Source organism: Meles meles, chromosome 1 (genome assembly GCF_922984935.1).
Source record: "Meles meles chromosome 1, mMelMel3.1 paternal haplotype, whole genome shotgun sequence".
Classification (NCBI taxonomy): domain Eukaryota; kingdom Metazoa; phylum Chordata; class Mammalia; order Carnivora; family Mustelidae; genus Meles; species Meles meles.
The window spans coordinates 197,558,069-197,576,640 of NC_060066.1; the positions used below are offsets into that span (position 1 = coordinate 197,558,069).

General features: G+C 44.9%; 1 protein-coding gene across 3 annotated transcripts in view; it reads right to left on the reverse strand.

Moving 5' to 3' along the window:
* DHDDS (dehydrodolichyl diphosphate synthase subunit) overlaps positions 1 to 15,152 on the reverse strand; it is a 30,208-nt gene extending 15,056 nt beyond the window's left edge. For 2 of the 3 annotated variants that reach the window (XM_046009506.1, XM_046009493.1), the window contains exons 1-6: positions 15,090 to 15,138; positions 14,488 to 14,600; positions 12,305 to 12,421; positions 9,311 to 9,453; positions 5,656 to 5,772; positions 4,627 to 4,728 (exon numbers count right to left, since the gene is read on the reverse strand). In XM_046009506.1, coding sequence (XP_045865462.1) covers positions 4,627 to 4,728; positions 5,656 to 5,772; positions 9,311 to 9,453; positions 12,305 to 12,421; positions 14,488 to 14,550 — 542 coding nt within the window. In that variant the 5' untranslated portion in view covers positions 14,551 to 14,600; positions 15,090 to 15,138. Of the gene's footprint in view, positions 1 to 4,626; positions 4,729 to 5,655; positions 5,773 to 9,310; positions 9,454 to 12,304; positions 12,422 to 14,487; positions 14,601 to 15,089 lie in introns of all 3 variants that reach the window. The other variant, XM_046009500.1, reaches the window with a different exon arrangement.
* Positions 15,153 to 18,572: the final 3,420 nt, after the last annotated feature.

The following is an 18,572-nucleotide window of genomic DNA, read 5'->3' on the forward strand; positions in this document are numbered from 1 at the left end:
ATCAGCTTTCACCGACGAAACTAGAGTAGTTTACAATTTTGTTTGGCAAGAATAAGATGAAATGGACACACCCAGTCCTGAGGTAACAAAGCAAAATGCTTTTAAGAGTTAAGTTTATAGGGGCGCCTGGGTGGCTCAGTGGGTTAAAGCCTCTGCCTTTGGTTCAGGTCATGATCTCAGGGTTCTGGGATCGAGGCCCACATGGGCCTCTGCTCAGCAGGGACCCTGCTTCCCTTCCTCCTCCTCTCTCCCTACTTGTGATCTCTGTCTGTCAAATAAATAAATAAATAAATAAAATCTAAAAAAAAAAAGAAAAATAGTTAAGTTTATAGACTTCCTTGTAGCATTATTTGTAATAAAGACAAATTAGAAACAGCCTAAGTAACCAACCACTTGAATGATTAAGTCAATTAAAGTAAGATACATTCTGCAGCCATTATAAATAATGGTAAGACAAATGATTAAAAACATGAGGCATAGAAAGGCATAGAAAAGTGCTCATATTACAACATCGAGTGAACAAAAGCATGATGCAGGTCGTAATGTGTTCACAATGTGATTTCTTTTGTTATAAATATTTATGTCATTATTGGGATTTATGTTTTAAAAAGATGATTCTGGGGGTGCCTGGGTGGCTCAGTAGATTAAGCGGCTGCCTTTGGCTCAGATCATGATCCCAGTGTCCTGGGATCGAGCCCCACATCAGGCTCCCTGCTCAGCGGGGAGCCTGCTTCTCCCCTGCCTGCCGTTCCCCCTGCTTGTGCTTGCTCTCGCTCTGTGTCAAAAATAAGTAAAATCTTAAAAAATAAATAAAACAAAACAAAATAAAATAAAAAGATGACTGGCTGAACTTTGAACAACTGATCACTGCTTTCATCACATCAGCTTGTGCCCTGCACATCCATTAGGGTGACCCAGCAGCACAGGTGACTTATGTGTGTACATGAACCAGACTGGGAGCTGCCCGAGAGCAAACCCCATGAAACATTCAGCTCTGTGTTCTTGCCCTTCTAGCATGGCACCTTCTTGGGACAGAGAAAGACCTGATACGTGTTTGAATAAATGAGTGAATGAATCACTGAAAACAGATCTCAGAAACAAATACATGTTGGTTTTCTGAATGTGAGAAGCTTATAGGCTAAAAAAGTTTTTGACAACTTACTTGCCAACAACCTAGAACGTACACACAGGTAACAGACATTGTCACAACTTGATGGGAAAAATCAACTCAGTTCATTAAACTCACACACACATATCTAAGCAAACACGAAGACCTAAAACAGTAAGACATCATAAAAATCAAAGTGTTACCAGGAGTGTTGCTGATCCTGGAAGACCTAAATTTTCATCTTTCTATATTCAGTAGTTTGTAAATCCTCTCTGATGGAACATGCATGACCTTTATAAAAGTATGTGCATATTGGGGCTCCGATTAGCCCAGTTCAAGTAGAACATTAACCTTTCTAAGCTTGCAGCCTCCTTCCCTGGCAACCCTGACCCACTCACACTGTATCTATCTGCTTGACTAATCCCACGTAGGCAGGTTCCTAAGCCACGCAAGGCAAAGAAAATTAATATGGGAAAACTTCCTGGGCAAGAAAGATGAGATAAAGGTCAGTGGTTGTCGCTGTGGTATGAGTAACAAGAATACTGAACTTAGAGGCATGATCAGAGTTCTATTCCCAGGCAAGAATACACACAAATCTACTGGCCAAAACCTTTCTTTCCAGCATAAACATTTGTCTCTTTAAATGAAACATTAACTGTAAAGCACAATAATACTGTGAACAACTACGAAATCACCCCACAGGTCAAGAATCAGAAAATCACAATAACCTGCATCTACTCATACAACCCTGTTCGTCTCTCATCTTCCTGCCCACCCCCCACTGACTTAACCAGCATCTTAATTTCTTCCCCAACACTTCACTTTCAATCCATAGCTTAATTGACCTCTCTATAGCATTCGACACTGTTGCTCCCACCAACGCCCCCTTCCTCCCAACTTGTACCAGCAAACTCCCTCTTCTCTTGGCTTCCATAATACCGACTGCCCGGTTTTCTTCCTGCCTTTCTGGTTGTTCATCCTCTTTTTCCCTTAAGGTTCCTTCTCCTCTACCCAGCCGGCACAACCCAGAGTTTCTCAAAACTCCATCCTTGGCCCTCTCCCCCTCTCATTCTAGACTCTCCTCGATGTCCTCATGCCCTCTTTGCTTTGGTTACCAACGACTCACAGGTGACCTCCACGCCATCAGGTCCAGCCCCCACCTCTCCTCGCAAACTATAGACCTGACACCTACGTTCAACATCTACAGTTCATCCCAAATCAAACTGCTGACCTTCTTTCTCAAACTGGATCCTCCCTCAGAGATCCCCAGCACAGGGAAAGGCACCGCTATGCACTGTTTCGGAAGTCAAAAACCCCGGTGTCTCACATAACACATCTTTTCCCCAGACCTGGCCCATGAAGGCCTCTCAATTTTATCTACTTCATAACACTCGATGCAGTCTACTTGACTTCTTCCTCCTCCACCAACACCATGCAAGCTCCATTCCGGGTAATCTCTACCTGAATTATCCCAACAGCCTTTGTGTAACCGACAACCTCCTCAGACTATTACTGCCTCTTCCCTGGGTTATTGCTTTTCCTTCCTTCTCTGGCCACTTATCGTTTCCCTGGCAGAGCCTTCCCTACCAGGTCTATTCCTCTTACTCTACATTCTTGTTAAACCACGCACTGATGCTTTTGTAGCATTGGTCACCATTATAATTGTATGTCAATGTGTATAATATTGATTATGGTCTGTTTCCTTTACCAGAGCTCCCTGAGCACAGGAAATACATACTTTTATTTTTGCCACTGTACCCACTCTGTACAACAACGTGCTTGGCCTACATGTATGTGGCATTTTTAAAATGTTTGTTGAGTGAATAAATGACCGATTGAATGAATGAGCTATGTGGCACAGAAAACCGCCCAGCTTTTGGAGGGAAAAAGGATTTATAGAATAGCCTTAAAAACAGTCTCCTTTTGTGCTTATCTAATTCCACTCTCACTGAGCAACTTTCTGATTGTTAATTTAGTTTCACAGAAAAATTATACCCAAGAAAGAAATCAAATTCCTGAGTCCCAAGGTCCAGGTGACAGGGGAAAAGGACAGGCACTCTGGGATCAGACAGCTCTAGAGATAAGCCAGCTCTGGCACTCACTAGCAGAATGGCCTGGGGAAAGCCGTTCAATGCTCAGCTCAGTTTTCTCACCTATAAAATGGAGAAAACACCTGAACCTCTCACACATGAGATCAAGGACTAAATGAAATACAGAACAAAACACATCGCCTGCATTATTTTTGTTGTTATTTTAACCTTGCTATTATTAGCTGATTAATATTACTACTAAATGTTACACTAGCAATAACATGAAGGGACTGAGAGACTAGATGGCTTCCAAAATCTCTCAAGCTCTAATAGTTAGGATTCCACATGCTGCTTGGAAAGAACAATTGTCTTTTTGGAAAATACCTGAATTTTGCATGAAACTGTAAAATGAGAGACCTAAAGGACTATACCCGGCACGAGCTGCATTCCTGAAAAATCATTCGAGGGCAAACACTGACAAAGGGCCAGAAAGATATCTTTTTTTTTAAAGATTTTATTTATTTATTTTTTAAAAGATTTTGCTTTTAAAGTAATCCCTACACCCAATGTGGTGCTTAAACTCACGACCTCCGAGATCAAGAGTCCTATGCCCCACTGACTGAGAGCCCGATGCCCCATGGAGGACATCTTTTCCTTTCTTTTCTTTCTTTTTTTTTTTTTAAGATTTTATTTGAGAGAGACAGAGATAGTACGCATGAGCAAGAGGGAGAGAGGGAGAAGCAGACTCTGAGCAGGGAGCCCGATAAAGGGCTTGATCCCAGGATCCTGAGATCATGACCTAAGACAAAGTCAGACACTCAACCTACTGAGCCACCCAAATGCCCTGGAGGCCATCTTTTTAAAAAAATTTGTGAAGGCATCTGGGTGGCTCAGTCGGTGAGACATCTGCCTTCGGCTTAGGTCGTGATCTGGCAGTCCTGGGATCAGGTCCAGCGTTGGGCTCCTTCCTCAGTTGGGGGGTCTGCTTCTCCTTCTCCCTCTGCCCCTCCCTCCTGCTCATTCTCTATCTCAAATAAATAAATTTTAAAAATCTTTAGAAAAAAATTATTAATTCCAGAGACACTTGGCTGGCTTGGTCAGTGGAGCATGAGACTCTTGATCTTGGGGTCATGACTTCAAGCCCCACGTTAGGTGCAGACTTACTTAAAAATAAAATCTTAAAAAAAAATTAATTCCAATATAGTTAACATGAGTGTTGTATTAGTTTTGGGTGTAAGGACATCATTTTTTAGTGAATGCCACAGCTTTGCTACCTGCTACACCATTTTTCTGGCACTTCTTAGATTATGGTGAACACAGAAATTCTGAAGTAGACTATGGTAAGCCTATCCTAAGCTCTGTGTGGGGGGGTCATGCCCCTCACTCTGTCTACATGTGTCCCTCATTTGACTTCCAGCCCAAGGACATGGCTTAGGAGGGGCAAGCCTGGCTTCCCTATCGGTTACCATGTTAAACAAGTAGGGGTACCTGGGATCCAGCAGGCCCTGCTCCACTCCCCAGGCCATCTCTCTCACAGCATTACTGATCTCGTGACGGGATGTGTAAGCAAAGCAGACATTCAGGAAACACCTGAGGAGGGAAGAAGAGAATAATTTACCAGAGGAAGGGACTAAGTCACTGTCTGTAGAGTACTGCTTCCCCAGAAGAACACACACACACCAAGTGTGAATCGTGGATATCTCTGAAAGGTGAGATCATGAATTCTTTGTGTTTTCCAACTTTTCTTAAAATAAACATGTTATTAATTTTGTAATAAGATGAACACTAAATGACCCTTTTACTCCTAACCCTCTCTCCTACTGCCAACCAGCTTTCAGAGTGCGTGAATTCACTCTGATACTAGTACAAGCGAAGTAGAACAGGAGGGAAATTTCATGCAATCCAGTCCACTGCCAAATAGGTATTATATTCCAAAGGCACACCTCATGAAATCTGATTACTGAACTGTGGTCACCTCTGCAGCTGCACAACCTCCCAATGTCAGCCTCTCCATGGGTTAAAGGAGTGGGACAGAAAAAGATTTTCTCGAAGGATCTGCCTTCAGGGACAGAGATGTGCCACAGATGGAAACAGAATATATTATAATGCAGGATATCAGACAGGTCCTAGAGAACTCTGATCCAGAGCTCAAGGCCACGTCCGTAGCTTATCCACCCTATAATGCTCATTTCCACCCTGGCCCGTCAAGTAAAATACTGATAATGATTATTATTCCATATATGTGCATATGTAACCTATGTATATGTATATCATGGAGGGTAGGTGCATGGTGGAGAAGAGGATGAAACACTGTATGCGTATGTTCGCACACATTTGACAAGGTAGTAAGAACCATCTCTGGCCTGCCCTGCAGACCGAAGAGGTCTCTAAACATCCCCAACCCCTCCTGGCCTCTTGTACCAAATGCGTACCAAGAAAGTCAGGGAGAAAACTCCCTGAAGTTAGCAGGGAGTCCGAGACCACTCTGGGACGCCCCGGGGAAGTGGTAACACTTACTTGTTATAGTTCTTGGTGGCCTGCACTGCCTGTGCAATCAGCTCCTGGAGATCCAAGGGCAACAAATGCAGATCGCCCAGGACCCGGATACACACCCCGTGCTTCTGCAGTTTCTCCCTGATCAGGAAAAGGAGGCAGGGTTGGGACAGAGAGCCCACAGACCTGGAGAACTGCTTACACTCAACTCCCAGTTCCTAGGTGGTGCCCTGTGTGTCGGGCACTGTCCTGGGTGCACTGCGTCACTGCATCCCCTCAATGACTCTGACCCGAGTCTGCCACATTCCCCATTCTACCGCAGGAGATGGACGCTCAGACAGGCAGGCAGACACAGCCCAAGGTCAGCCGGCCATTAAGGGCAGTATCAGAACCGAAAGCCAGGTCTGCCTGATTTAAGAACCTGAACCCAAATTCTTTACCACACATCACACTCCTTCATGTGTCCTTCTCGGCAAGTTACATTTTATATATCTTGTCCCGTTCTGACAACGGAATAAACTCAAGGGCAGGAGCTATACTGTTCGTTACTTCTGTACCTTCTGGTAAAAAGATGTTAATAACAGCAACATCTCAAGTTAATTTTATTTATTTAAGATTTTATTTATCCACCTGACAGAGAGAGAGAGAGATCACAAGTACAGAGCAACAGAGAGAGTGAGGGAAGCAGGCTCCCCGCCGAGCAGAGTGCCCGACGCGGGGCCCGATCCCAGGACCCCGAGACCACGACCCGAGCCAAAGGCAGAGGCCCAACCCACTGAGCCACCCAGACGCCCCCTCAGATTAATTTTATGTTTACTAAGAGCCAGACACTGATCTAAGTGCTTTACACGCATCAGTACGTTCTATCCTTACACCTTTAAGGCAGACATTACCATTCCTCTTTTACAGATGAGGAAACTGAGGCACAGGGAGGCTAGGTAATTTACTCAACATCAGACAGGTGTGAGTGGAAAGCTGAACTTGAACCTAGGGAGCCTGGTTCCTGGGTCTGTCCTCTTGGATCATGGCATCTTGCTGCCTCCATACAGTTATTCCCAAACTCTGCACAGTGGGCATGAATTCAGTTACCCAACCAGCTCCCCTCACCTGGGGACACTATGGAGAAACTGAATGACAAGTGTTTGTTAAATGGGAACTTAATAACAAGAAGATTCTGTAGGGCAGGCAGGTCCTTGAGATCCCTGATCTGGAGTGCAAGGCCACATCCACAGCGGGTCCACTCCGTAACCCGCATCACTCTGTTTGCAGAGTGATGTTTCAAGAATCCACCGAAGCTGCTACAGTAGACAAATGAATACTCGGGATCAAGGCAAAACCAAAATGAAAAGAGCTAGATTCAAATCCTAGAGGCAGCACTTACTGGATGACCTTGTATAACAGCCTCTCTCAGCCTCAGTTTCCCATACCCTGTGAACTGGGGTAATAACCATCCCTGTCATACTCTCCACACTGGCCTGTTGTTGAGGGAGAGAAGGTACCTGAAAGTGCTTATTCTCAGACAACAGTCGGGTTACTTGAGTGAGGTCTACAGGGAAGGAGAGGCAAAAGCCCTGGCAAGGAGCCAGGAGACCTGGGTTCCCAACCTGGTTCTGCCATGAGCTGGCTGGGGAGGTTTCCACACCATGGGCATGCCTTGTGCTTCTACCCACTACGGTTGTCTCCCAACTGATGAAACTGAACTAGTCCCGTGAACTCATCAAAGAACTCATCCTTTAAGTCATACATTAAACAGAAGCCCAGAGGCGCCTGGGTGGCTCAGCTAGTTAAGTGTCTGCCTTCAGCTGCGGTCATGATCCCAGTGCCCTGAGATCGAGCCCCGCATAGGGCTTCCTGCTCAGCCAAGAGCTTGCGTCTCCCTCTTCCTCTGCCTGCCACTCCCCCTGCTCGTGTTCTTTCTCGTTCTGTCAAATAAATAAATGAAATCTTAAAAAAAAAAAAACAAAAAACACACCAAAAAACCAGAAGCTTAATATATAAAATAGGTAAATGCCAACCAGCACCCTGTGCCCCCTTCCCTCTGGCTTCTTTGCACACCCACTCCTCAGAACTCTGAGGTTCTACTGCACATTGCTGGAAAACCACTGATAACATTTCTTCTTGTTCTGTCCAGGACTTTAGAACTTAAGATCATTTTCTCTCCTGCTGACTGATTAGAGCAATCTCAGAGGCACCTCTACTGCCATGCATTTTGATCTCTCAGGAACTGTAAGATTACCTCCTGTCTTTCGGACCAGTGTAGCAGACAACAGCTCAGCTCTAGAGTTGAAAAGGTCTTGTCTGTCTTTCCTCTGCCTGTCTGATAGCTGTGTGACCCAGGAGACGCACCTAAACTTCTCTGGTTTTCACTTTCCTCCTCTCTACAACTGGGGTAATAATAATCTCTTTCTCACAGGATAATGTGAATATTAAATGAAAATACACGCCAGGCTTAGGGCCTGGCACACAGTATAAGTACTTTAAAAAGGTCGGATCAGAACAATTTCTGTACATGTTAGGTACAGAAGAATTTGAATATCTGGGAAGTGCCCCCAATGCCTCCAAATCCAGCCCTTGGGTGGGAACTCTGAGCCACACAGGCTCTTTGGGGACCAGGGAGCTAGATCTGTGGCCAAGTCTCGTTATCCTATTATGGACAGAGAGAACCCTGGCTACCCTCCCCAACCCAAAACCCACCCTAGAACAGAAATGACAAAATTGGGCCACCTGGGTGGCTCAGTGGGTTAACCCTCTGCCTTCGGCTCAGGTCATGATCTCAGGGTCCTGGGATTGAGCCCCGCATCGGGGGATGAGAGAGAGCCTGCCTCCCTCTCTCCTTCTGCCTCTCTGCCTACTTGTGATCTCTCTCTCTCTCTCTGTCAAATAAATAAATAAAATAAAAATCTTAAAAAAAAAAAAGAAAGAAATGACAAAATTGTTCTAGGCCCAGATCCACGGATGCCCTAGGCTCTCTGTTCTCTCATCCCCCTGGGTCCTGGTACAGGGAAGAGCGGGGCAGAAAAGGGTTGTAATGAAGTTTGGAGCAGTCCTGGCTGGGGAGGTTTCCACACTTTGAAGCAAATCACTCCATCAAACTTCCTCTTTGTCCCTTTCCAGCCTTGCTCCCTAAGTTAGTTTAAACTTAGTGATAGCTAAGAACAGTACTGAGTCTTCCCCATAAAGGCCTCATACACATCATCCTGTCCCTTCCAAGAGACTATATAGGGCAGCATAGTCATGTTTTAGGATGATTACATGGCAGAAAAAGACTTTTCCAACATTTCTCTGATGCTACTCCCCTGGTCACAGTTTATTGGTTGCGGGATAGAAATCTAAAGTGGGCTATTAATTAAGGGCTTTAGTTCATTCTGGGCTGTTCTCTTGAAGCGGTGAAAGGTGGAGTACAGAGAGTAGGAAGAGGCCCTATCTAATGGATTTCAATTCCTGGTTTCAGTTTTGTTTGAGGCTGGTTATACCTGTCCTTGAATTCTGTGAAATTCCTCTATATCATCGGATAAATGTCTACTTTAAAAAAAAAAAAGGGAAGAAAAACTAGCTTGCATTGATGCCATCAGAGATCTGACTAACATTAAAAGGGTTTAGAGTTCCTTAAATAAGCCTGAGATAAGAGGGGTGAGGGTTATGGTGTCCGAGCACACGCCCCACTCCGATAAAATCTTACTGTTCTTCCATCAAGCGGCCGAACTTCTGCCGGGCCAGATCCATTAGCCCGTCTACCTCACTCTTGGAGCGTTTGAAGTTCTCAATGCTGAATGCGTAGACCGTCACCTCTAGGATGCCCAGGTTCAAACACCAGCGCAGGGTCTGAGAGGGAGAAGGCAAGGAGCTAGAGTACGAGGAAGAGCAGGGAGGCAAATAAGGGATGCCTCTGCTCCCACTCCGCACTGGAGGCGAGAGGCAGACTCTTCTCCTCCCCAAACCAGGTAAAGCTAGGATAACCCCAGTGTTTCTGTCAGAATAACAAATCAAGTAAGCAGAAAGCCACCACTTGAGAAACTGAAAAATGTGAACTTAATGAGTAAACTGTGGTTTACTAGCAAGAACTCTTTACCGACAGAGTCAAGATCTGGTTCCAGTCCCCAACTCCAACGTGCACTTGCTATGTGACTGTAGGCAAATCATTTAACTTCTATGGGCCTAACTCTCCTTATCTGTAAAACAGGAGCACCATCCATCACTCGCAAGGAGGCTGAAGGACAATATAAAACACAAGGTATTAGGGGCACCTAGGTGGCTCAGTCAGTTAAGCATCTGACCTCAGCTCAGGTCATGATTTTAGAGTCCTGGGAATGAGCCCCACATCAGGCACCACCCTCAGTGAGGAGTCTGCCTGTCCCTCTCCCTCTGCTCCCTGTCCCCCGATCATTTTCCCCCTCTCTAATAAATAAATAAAATCTCAAAAAAAAAAAAAAAACCCACACACAAGGAATTATTACTCTCAACATAAGCTCATTTTTCCTGTTAGATTGAGAGGCTGATGAGTTATAAGAATCAAGGCATCGAGTACACAGCTGTGTAGCATTAAATCTAGAAAGGGTTTTCACATATATTATCTCATTCGATTCTCTGAAAAACCTCTTGAGAATGGCACTGCTGACTTCATGTCTACTTTATAGAGAAGAAAAACTGAGGCTCAGACAGTAGAAGAAACGTGTCAGAGGGCTACAACTCCACTGTATGAATCCATTATATAAGGTTCTAGAACAGCAAAAACTCTAGTGATAGGAATCAGAATAGTGGTTGCCTCAAGAGGGGAAGAGGAGGTGGGACAGGGTTTGACTGGGAGAAGAGGGGCACAAGGGAACTTTCTGGAGAGATGGAAATGTTCTATATCTTGACAGGGGTAAGGATTAGACAGGTAATGCAACGGTCAAAACAAAATGCACAAAAATGTGCATTTCACCGTATGAAATTATACCTCATTGAAGAGAAGTGCAACTCATATTTAAACCCAGTCCTTGGGGCACCTGGGTGGCTCAGTGGGTTAAAGCCTCTGTCTTCGGCTCGGGTCATGATCCCAGGGTCCTGGGATCAAGCCCTGCATCAGGCTCTCTGCTCAGCAGGGAGCCTGCTTTCTCCTCTCTCTCTGCCTGCCTCTCTGCTTGCTTGTGATCTCTGTCTGTCAAATAAATAAATAAAATCTTTTCAATAAATAAATAAATAAATAAACCCAGTCCTTTGGGGGTGCTCTAACCCAGAACCACTAAAGGCAGAGAACTAACTAGAGCTGAGACTAACAGTGTTGAGATAGGGAGCCTGGAGGTTAAGGGTAAGGAACAGAAGACATTCAATCAGAACTGAACCTAAAGAAACAAGGCTGAAGCGAGCTGCCTTTCTAATCCCTTAACAGACATAGACACAACCCAGTTCACTGCCACCTGGGGGGAACTACCAGTAAGAACCTGACACTTGAACAGACTCAGGCTCCACAGACAACAGGGAAGCCACCTTTTGGCTGGCACAGCTGGGGCGGAACCTACCACCGACCAGTCATTATAGCGGCGAATGGTAACAACGCCAACTTTTTGGGCACTTTATGCCAAAACTGTTGTCACACACTCTTCATCGTGCCATCTTATTTCATCCTTACATAATCTCCGAAAATAGAGATTATTATTGTCCTCATTTTACTGATGAAGAAACAGAGGCAAAGGGAAGCTGTCTAACTTGCTGCAGGTCACAGAGCCGGGAAGTGGTAGCGCAGGGGTGCCCACAAGTTCTGAGTGATTTCAGAGCTTAAGGTCCCAAGCACTGGGCAAAACTGCCTTTTACTTAGTCACAAAAGAGAAGCTGGGGTCAACAAACCTAAAGACCTCCTCAGGGTGTTCAAGTGAGTCCCACATCCACTCACTCAAGGCAAAAAGTATCACTGCCCTGGCATCAGGCCATGTTCTTGTGCTGGGAAGCTGAGGGCTGTCCATACCGAATTTCCATCCTTCTTGAAGTTAGCTTCACAATGACAGACCACATTCTGTTCTTGTTAAATTTAATGTTTTCCAATTTGCAACATGCATTAAAGGCATAAAATCCTCTTGGCCTTTGCTTCTAGTGATGACCCAGGCTCTCTGGCACTCTTCCCAGTTTAAGCATTAAAAGGCCTCAGTCAATCCAGGATAGGCAGTCACCCTACCTTTGCTCCAGAAATGTGACATCCAAGAATTTATTCTAAAATGGAACTATTTATAAGATCAGATAATAGTGGAGCAGCTAAACAAATTACATCAGATCCTGCTAATAAAATATTCTACAGGCATTAAAACATATAGTTCGAAAAGCTACATATCAACCTTGGAAAAGGACTTGCCAAAATATCCCATAAAATAAGGTTACTAAAAATACATGTGTAATTTCACAAATATTAAGTCATGTTAGAACATATTACAAGGACTGGGGTGATGCATAGAAAACTATAAACTGTTGGTTTACTGAGGTGGTAAGAGAAGTCAATTTTGTTCTTATTTCTAATTTTCTGTGATGATTCACTATATAACTTAATTTCTGTTCATGCTGATATGAGACCTAAGCAGGCAAGCAAACAACAGACAAACAGCTATTAAAAAAAAATACGCTCCATAGTAAACTCAGGGCCTGATTCTGTAGCTGTTGTCTGATTCTCCACACACTGTTCCTACTGGGTTCTGCCGCCCAAACTCACCTCGGCCAGCTTGTTGAAGCCCTGTGAGTGGCCTTCCTGCTGCTCTACCTGGCACTTCCTGGCGTAGCGACGGTTTCCATCCATTATAAAGGCAATGTGTTTGGGCACTGGGCCCGCCTGTGAAATAAGAAGACAAATGATGCACTCAGGGAGACACTAAACCCCTGGCTGATAGGCTTGACTTAGATGATAAGAGCCCCCGTGAGGAAGGAACTGGATATATTTTGAGCTGCTGGCTCAATAAATTGGTATTAAGCACTTTTGCCTATTTATATAAATTCATTTATATTGAGCACTTACTACATGCCAAGTATTATACAAGGCTTTTTATACTTCATCTCAGTTTTTCCTTCATATAAACCTATAAAGTAAATAGTATTAGCTTCATTTTATAGGTGAAAATATAGGTTCAGAGAGGTCAAGTGACTTGCACAAGTCACACAGCTAAGAAAAGTCCAAGTGGTTATTCAAACTGAGGTCTGTATGCTTCCAGAGTTCATCTTTTAACCATAAGCACTTGACCACCACTTTGGTTTCATGTCTCCACCTGGAAGGCACAGGAATGATATTGATGGCTACAGTCCAGTGGTAAGGGTATCCTCCACAGACAAGAGGAATCTACTCTATCCGACTGCAAAAAGGGGCTCAATGTTGTTGCTCCCCTAATTACACATGAGAAGCTGAAACTGGGATTTTCATCAAAATGTAAATGTCAGGGCGCCTGGGTGGCTTAGTGGTTTAAGCCGCTGCCTTCAGCTCAGGTCATGATCTCAGAGTCCTGGGATCGAGTCCCGCATCGGGCTCTCTGCTCGGCAGGGAGCCTGCTTCCCTCTCACTCTCTCTGCCTGCCTCTCTGCCTACTTGTGATCTCTCTCTGTCAAATAAATAAATAAAATCTTTAAAAAAAAAATGTAAATGTCAGAAGCAAACAAATAAGACAGTCTGGGGACCCAATAAAATGTTTTATCTGGCTTAGAGCAACCTTTTGTTATCCATCACAGCAAAAATATACTCCTTAGCCTAATTTCCCTCACTGAAGGGCCTCATCACTGACTACTTCCCCTACACCTCTCCAACATTTTTAGCTTTTGTTCTCCACGGGTGGACTTTTTTTTTTTTTTTTTAAGATTTATTTATTTATTTATTTGACAGAAAGAGAGAGAGAGAGATCACAAGTAGGCAGAGGCAGACAGAGAGAGAGAGGGGGAAGCAGGCTCCCCACTAAGCAGAAAGCCCGATATGGGGCTCGATCCCAGGTCCCTGAGATCATGACCTGAACCGAAGGCAGAGGCTTAACCCACTGAGCCACCCAGGCGCCCCTCTCCACGTGTAGTCTTAAAAAAAGAAAAATTCCAGTCAAGTCATGCAGCTTATTCTTCCTAACATGTGACTGCAGTGCTCCCCTAGGAAGATGCTTTCTATTTCCCGGCCTGCCAGAGATCACTTGGCATTTGTGTATAAATGTGCGGTGGGGGTTGGGGTACAAGGCTTGCTGACTCACAAGTTCACTGCTACACACTGCCCGACAGATTGCTGAAAGACAAAACCAGGCTGACTGTCTTCAATCTCAAACCTGTTATATGCAGAAAATGTAACATTGTTGTGATCCCCAGAGAAAAACGGAGGCAAAATCTGGGGAAGGGGTGTAGGAAATAGAATGACCATAGTCTTCAAACAGCTGAAAACAGCCCCAATAACAGCAGTCATTAAAAACCGCTAGACACTGTGCTGTTTTCAGTCTATGTTTCATCTCATCCTCAAAACAACCATTTGAAGTCACATGGTTAGTAAATGATAGACGAAGACTTCCATTCTGCTTGTCTCCAGAATCCAAACTCCTAACTGTTATGCTCTACTGCAACATCAAGGAATGATTATTCAATCTAAATCCAGAGAACAGTGCAAGGAAAAGTAGATTAAAGTTCCAAGTTAACAAATTTCAGCTCCCTATAAGGAAGACCTAACAGTCTAGGTTACTCAGTGATATTGGGAAGTCCTGGGGTTCCTAAAAGTGTGAACGTTAGGACAATAATCTGCCAAATGTAGACCTGGAAGTTACCTTGCAATTCAAACACTCATTTGTTCCATTATTAAATTCCACTTAACGTCATGTGTTACTCAATTTTAATAACAGGTTTTGACACAAGATTACCCAACTAATCAGGAGGCCAAGTGGCACTCACCTTTATGATGTTGGCACAGAACCGTTCCCAAAGTGACAGCTCTCCTTCCTTGATCCATGACATAGCTCCTGCCCTGGCAGATGTGCCCAGAACAAGACGCCAGATGGGTAATCCTGGATAAACAAGAGAGAATAAATCACCAGAGCTTGCAAACTGCCTCGGATGACTTCGCAGAGATTTATCTGGACTGTGGAAAGTGGCTAGGTTTAGGATCCAAAGACCCTGGTCTGTAATTCTTCACTACCCAGAGTTTATAAGCCAATGAGACCTTTGGGGCAGAGGCCTTTCCTTGGTTTTGGCTTCGTGGACCTTGCTGCTATGCCCTTTTCCTCGGCATCTGCACTGACTGCTCCTGAACATCCCAGTCCGCTTCCTGCCGCATCGTAGTGCCTACATCCTGATCCTTCCCTGATTTCTTCTCCATCTTCCCCGAGACCGTTTCCCATTCTGCGCACCAACACACTAATCCTTTCAGGTGTCGCCTCAGTCACCTCCAATCTCAGTATTCTCCAAATTATTTATTCCCTCACTCATCTCTTCCACTGTCCCCTCTGTTTCTCCCACAGCCGCCTCCCCGCCCAGCAGTCTCCCCTCTCACCCACCGCTTGAACACAGCACCTGCTCAGAACCGCCGGCGCCTTCCAACTGCTCCACTTCCTCACGACGTGGCGCTGGAAGACCACGTCATCGTTGGGCGCTGGAGCACGCCCCCTCTGTCAACCAATGGGCGGGGCTCAGCCCTGCGTCCGCGGGCTGGGAGGAGGGGCGGTGCTAGCGTTGCGGGCGAATTTGCACTCCCGGGATCGGAGAAAGGAGGATGGAGGGAGAGAGGTGGAGAGGTGGAGACCTAGCGAAAAGACCAAGCGCCGCGCTCACGTGACTGAGGGGGCGGGGGAGCGGGCTCTGGGCCATGTGGCGGGAACCCGGCCGGGAAAGGCGGGGTCCAGATCACCTGGGGGGACACGGAGGTCTGTAGAACCAGATCAGAGGCCTCCGGCAGGCTGCTCCACAGGGCAAGAATTCGGGGATCCCCATGCCAGAAGCGCAAGGGCTCATCAGCAGCTGGTGGCAGGTTAGGACTATTAAGAAATGGGGCTGCTTGCTGGAAATCCTGAGAAGTGGGCGTTGGAGTCCTGGTTCAAGTCTTAAATTCTGTATTTCCATGTTGCAGTTTTATTTAGTGGATTTAATCGTTTGGTAACTTCCTAGCCCTAGTGTCTCACAGACGCACTTGCTATCAATGCATCTTGTGACTTAAAGCACTTAACGTTTTAGGCTTTTCAGATTCAGGACCTGGGGTTGAGGCTGGGAAGAGCGCTAAGAATTACCAATGAAAGGCCAATTAACCCTTTTGAAAAATCAAAGGCATTAGGCTCTGTAACCTTTAAGGAAAACTGTTGCAAGAACTTGAGGGATTCACAAAAGAAACTAAAGAGTTCAATTTTCTCAAAATTAAAAAAAAAAACAACCTTTTCAATTTCTAAAGAACCTTCTTGTAGTTTCTCACTTTGTAGTCTCATCAAGGAAACAAGGCCAGGAAGAGTTCTTGCACTGGTAGCACCCAGTTCATCATGTCACGTGAAAGGGTTACTTTTAACACACGTGATCAAAGAAAGCCCTAGCGATAAAAAAAAAAAAAAAAAAAAGAAAAAAAAGAAAGCCCTAGCGATGAGTAACCCACCCATGAATAGTCTTAACTTTTCCATGCTTCCTGCTTTGCATCCTGAGAACTAAGTTTCAGCCTAGCTGATTAGATCAATTTTGCAGGAAGACCATTTACTGAAGCCCTGCAGTTTGCTTTCAGCTGCTTCCGTGGTCAGTTTTGACTTTTGGTATGAGGTTTCTGGAATGAAACTTCTTACCCTTGTTCTGCCATTTCTGTGCACTTTGTGTACTAGATGGCACACCTCCAATCAATTTTTTAAAAAATCCCCTCCCTTTTTGGGAAGGAGGGGACTAGATGTTTTAAAATACAATGTTCATTAGAAAGCTAGCACACTTGGCCTCAAAGAAAATGTTAACGTTTTTGTATAGCTAAATCAGTGTTACTTCCTCTGGCCTCAATTTCCCTAGTTTCGCGTATTTCCCTCCCTGGGGTGCTGCAGGGGGCTAATTAATTAAGACTTGTAAAAGGCTTTGAGGAGCAGGGGAGAAAGTATTAGGGTCTCATGCCCCAAGCCATGGCCCCATCCTTTCATCCCAGCCAGTGGCACAGGCAACCCCATTCTTATGCATGCCATGCTCCTAATCCCCTCTTGAATGTGGCAGCTTCCAAGGAACAGGACAAGAGGCCTTAACTAGAAACAAAATCCACTGTAATGAGGTGCTAAGAGGACTGAATTTTCAAGATTCATTTTTAACAAAATGGCTGAACAGGAAATGTAATGGTTCTTCCCTGACTTCTGAGTCCCAGTCCAAGAAGGTAGGAATTATTGAAGAAAAAACAGCCTAAAGACCCAACAAGAGGACAGTTTCAGTACCAATAAGTTTTTATTTATTCATTGTATTTTCCCAGGGTAAAGAGAGAAGGGAAAAGGGTCAGCATGTGTGTTACAAAACAACAGCAAGTGGGAAAGGAATTACCTGGCACAGCAAAATCAACCATCAAATCAACACTCCCCAGAGATGGAGTCACTAAAGCCCCAGGGGGCTCAGTCTCCTGTAGTTCAGGAAAGAGGGGAAGGATCAGGGAAAGAACAGATAGGTACAGCTTTCCTACCACCCCCCCATAAATTCAAAATTCAAGATTTCACACAAAGCTTTGGTTTCTAGCAGTAAACATGGAGTTACATTCGTCCGTCTCCTATTAAACAATCTTGTGGCCGCTTTGACATAAGTTTCTTGCACCTGCATAAAAGTTCCTGAGTGACTTGGATATACATTCATCTTCCCTTTCTTGGTCTCCCAACCCTACTTTCTACATGGAAGGCCCCCACCCTTCATTGCTTCTGCTGCTCTCTACCCTAAGACTGGAGATTCAAGTAGGTTTATTCCAACCAAATACAAGCATATTAATATGAATCACATCAAGGAATGGTTTTGGCACAGGAGATTGGGAACGAGGGAGAAAGTGTTCTTCACTTCTACCAGATGGAAATGTGTATGTGTGGAGGCTTTTTGAGGGGAGGGGAGATAAATGAGGGGTAGGGTAGGAGTCAGGTTTTTAGGACAGAAGATCTGGCGCAAAATAAGAAATAGGGGAAGGGAACACAAAGGAAAGGCTGGCTCAAGACTGCCACACTTGCAGAGGGTCACCAAGCAATGTTCCAGATTCTTTTCCTGGTGCAGAACTTTTGTCAAAGATGCTTTGGCTATTTTTCTCAATACAAAGAGAAGTTTGTAAACAATAAAACCCCCAAAGAACATGGAGAAGACCAACACATTCTATTTACACAAACCAGGCCACCTAGCAATCGCCCAATCTGCTATCTGTGAAGTCCTACGAAACCCAGACAGATAAGGTAACTAGGGGGGGCAACGAGCAAGGGAGACAAGAACCGAGGATCAGACACACATCACCCAATGCGTTCTATTGCATTTGCCCCGTTTCAACAGTGAGGTAGGTTTGTGGTGATCTCACAGCATGTAAATAGAAAGTTTCTCCTTTAGCTACCACGACACTAATCACTGCTACAGCAGGGCACTGGCTCTGGGCACCTCGAGGAAGCCATGGCTTATGGACTCTCTGGAAGCCAACGAGAAAAGCCCAGAATTTATAAAGGTTAAGAAATTTAGCCTTTGTTTCATACACCCATCTCTGGGCAGCTCAAGATGGGTCCAGAGTTGTTCTTCTTAAACCCAAACTTACCAACTCATTTTAAAACACGCACGTGCACACACACACTCACACACATACACCCTGTTGTGCATGGTAGGCCTAGCCCCAATCCAGTGGAGGATGGATCTGGTATGTAAAGTGAGTCCTGTGCCCTGGGGTTAGAAATCTGGAACAGGAATCCCTTATTACACGTATAGACAACTAATCTGGGCTCCCCCTCGGCACCTTTCAGCGGGTGCAGCTCTCCTAGTACTACTTCCTGGACCATCTTTTCCTGTTCAGACCGATTTCCAATCTTTCAGTAGGA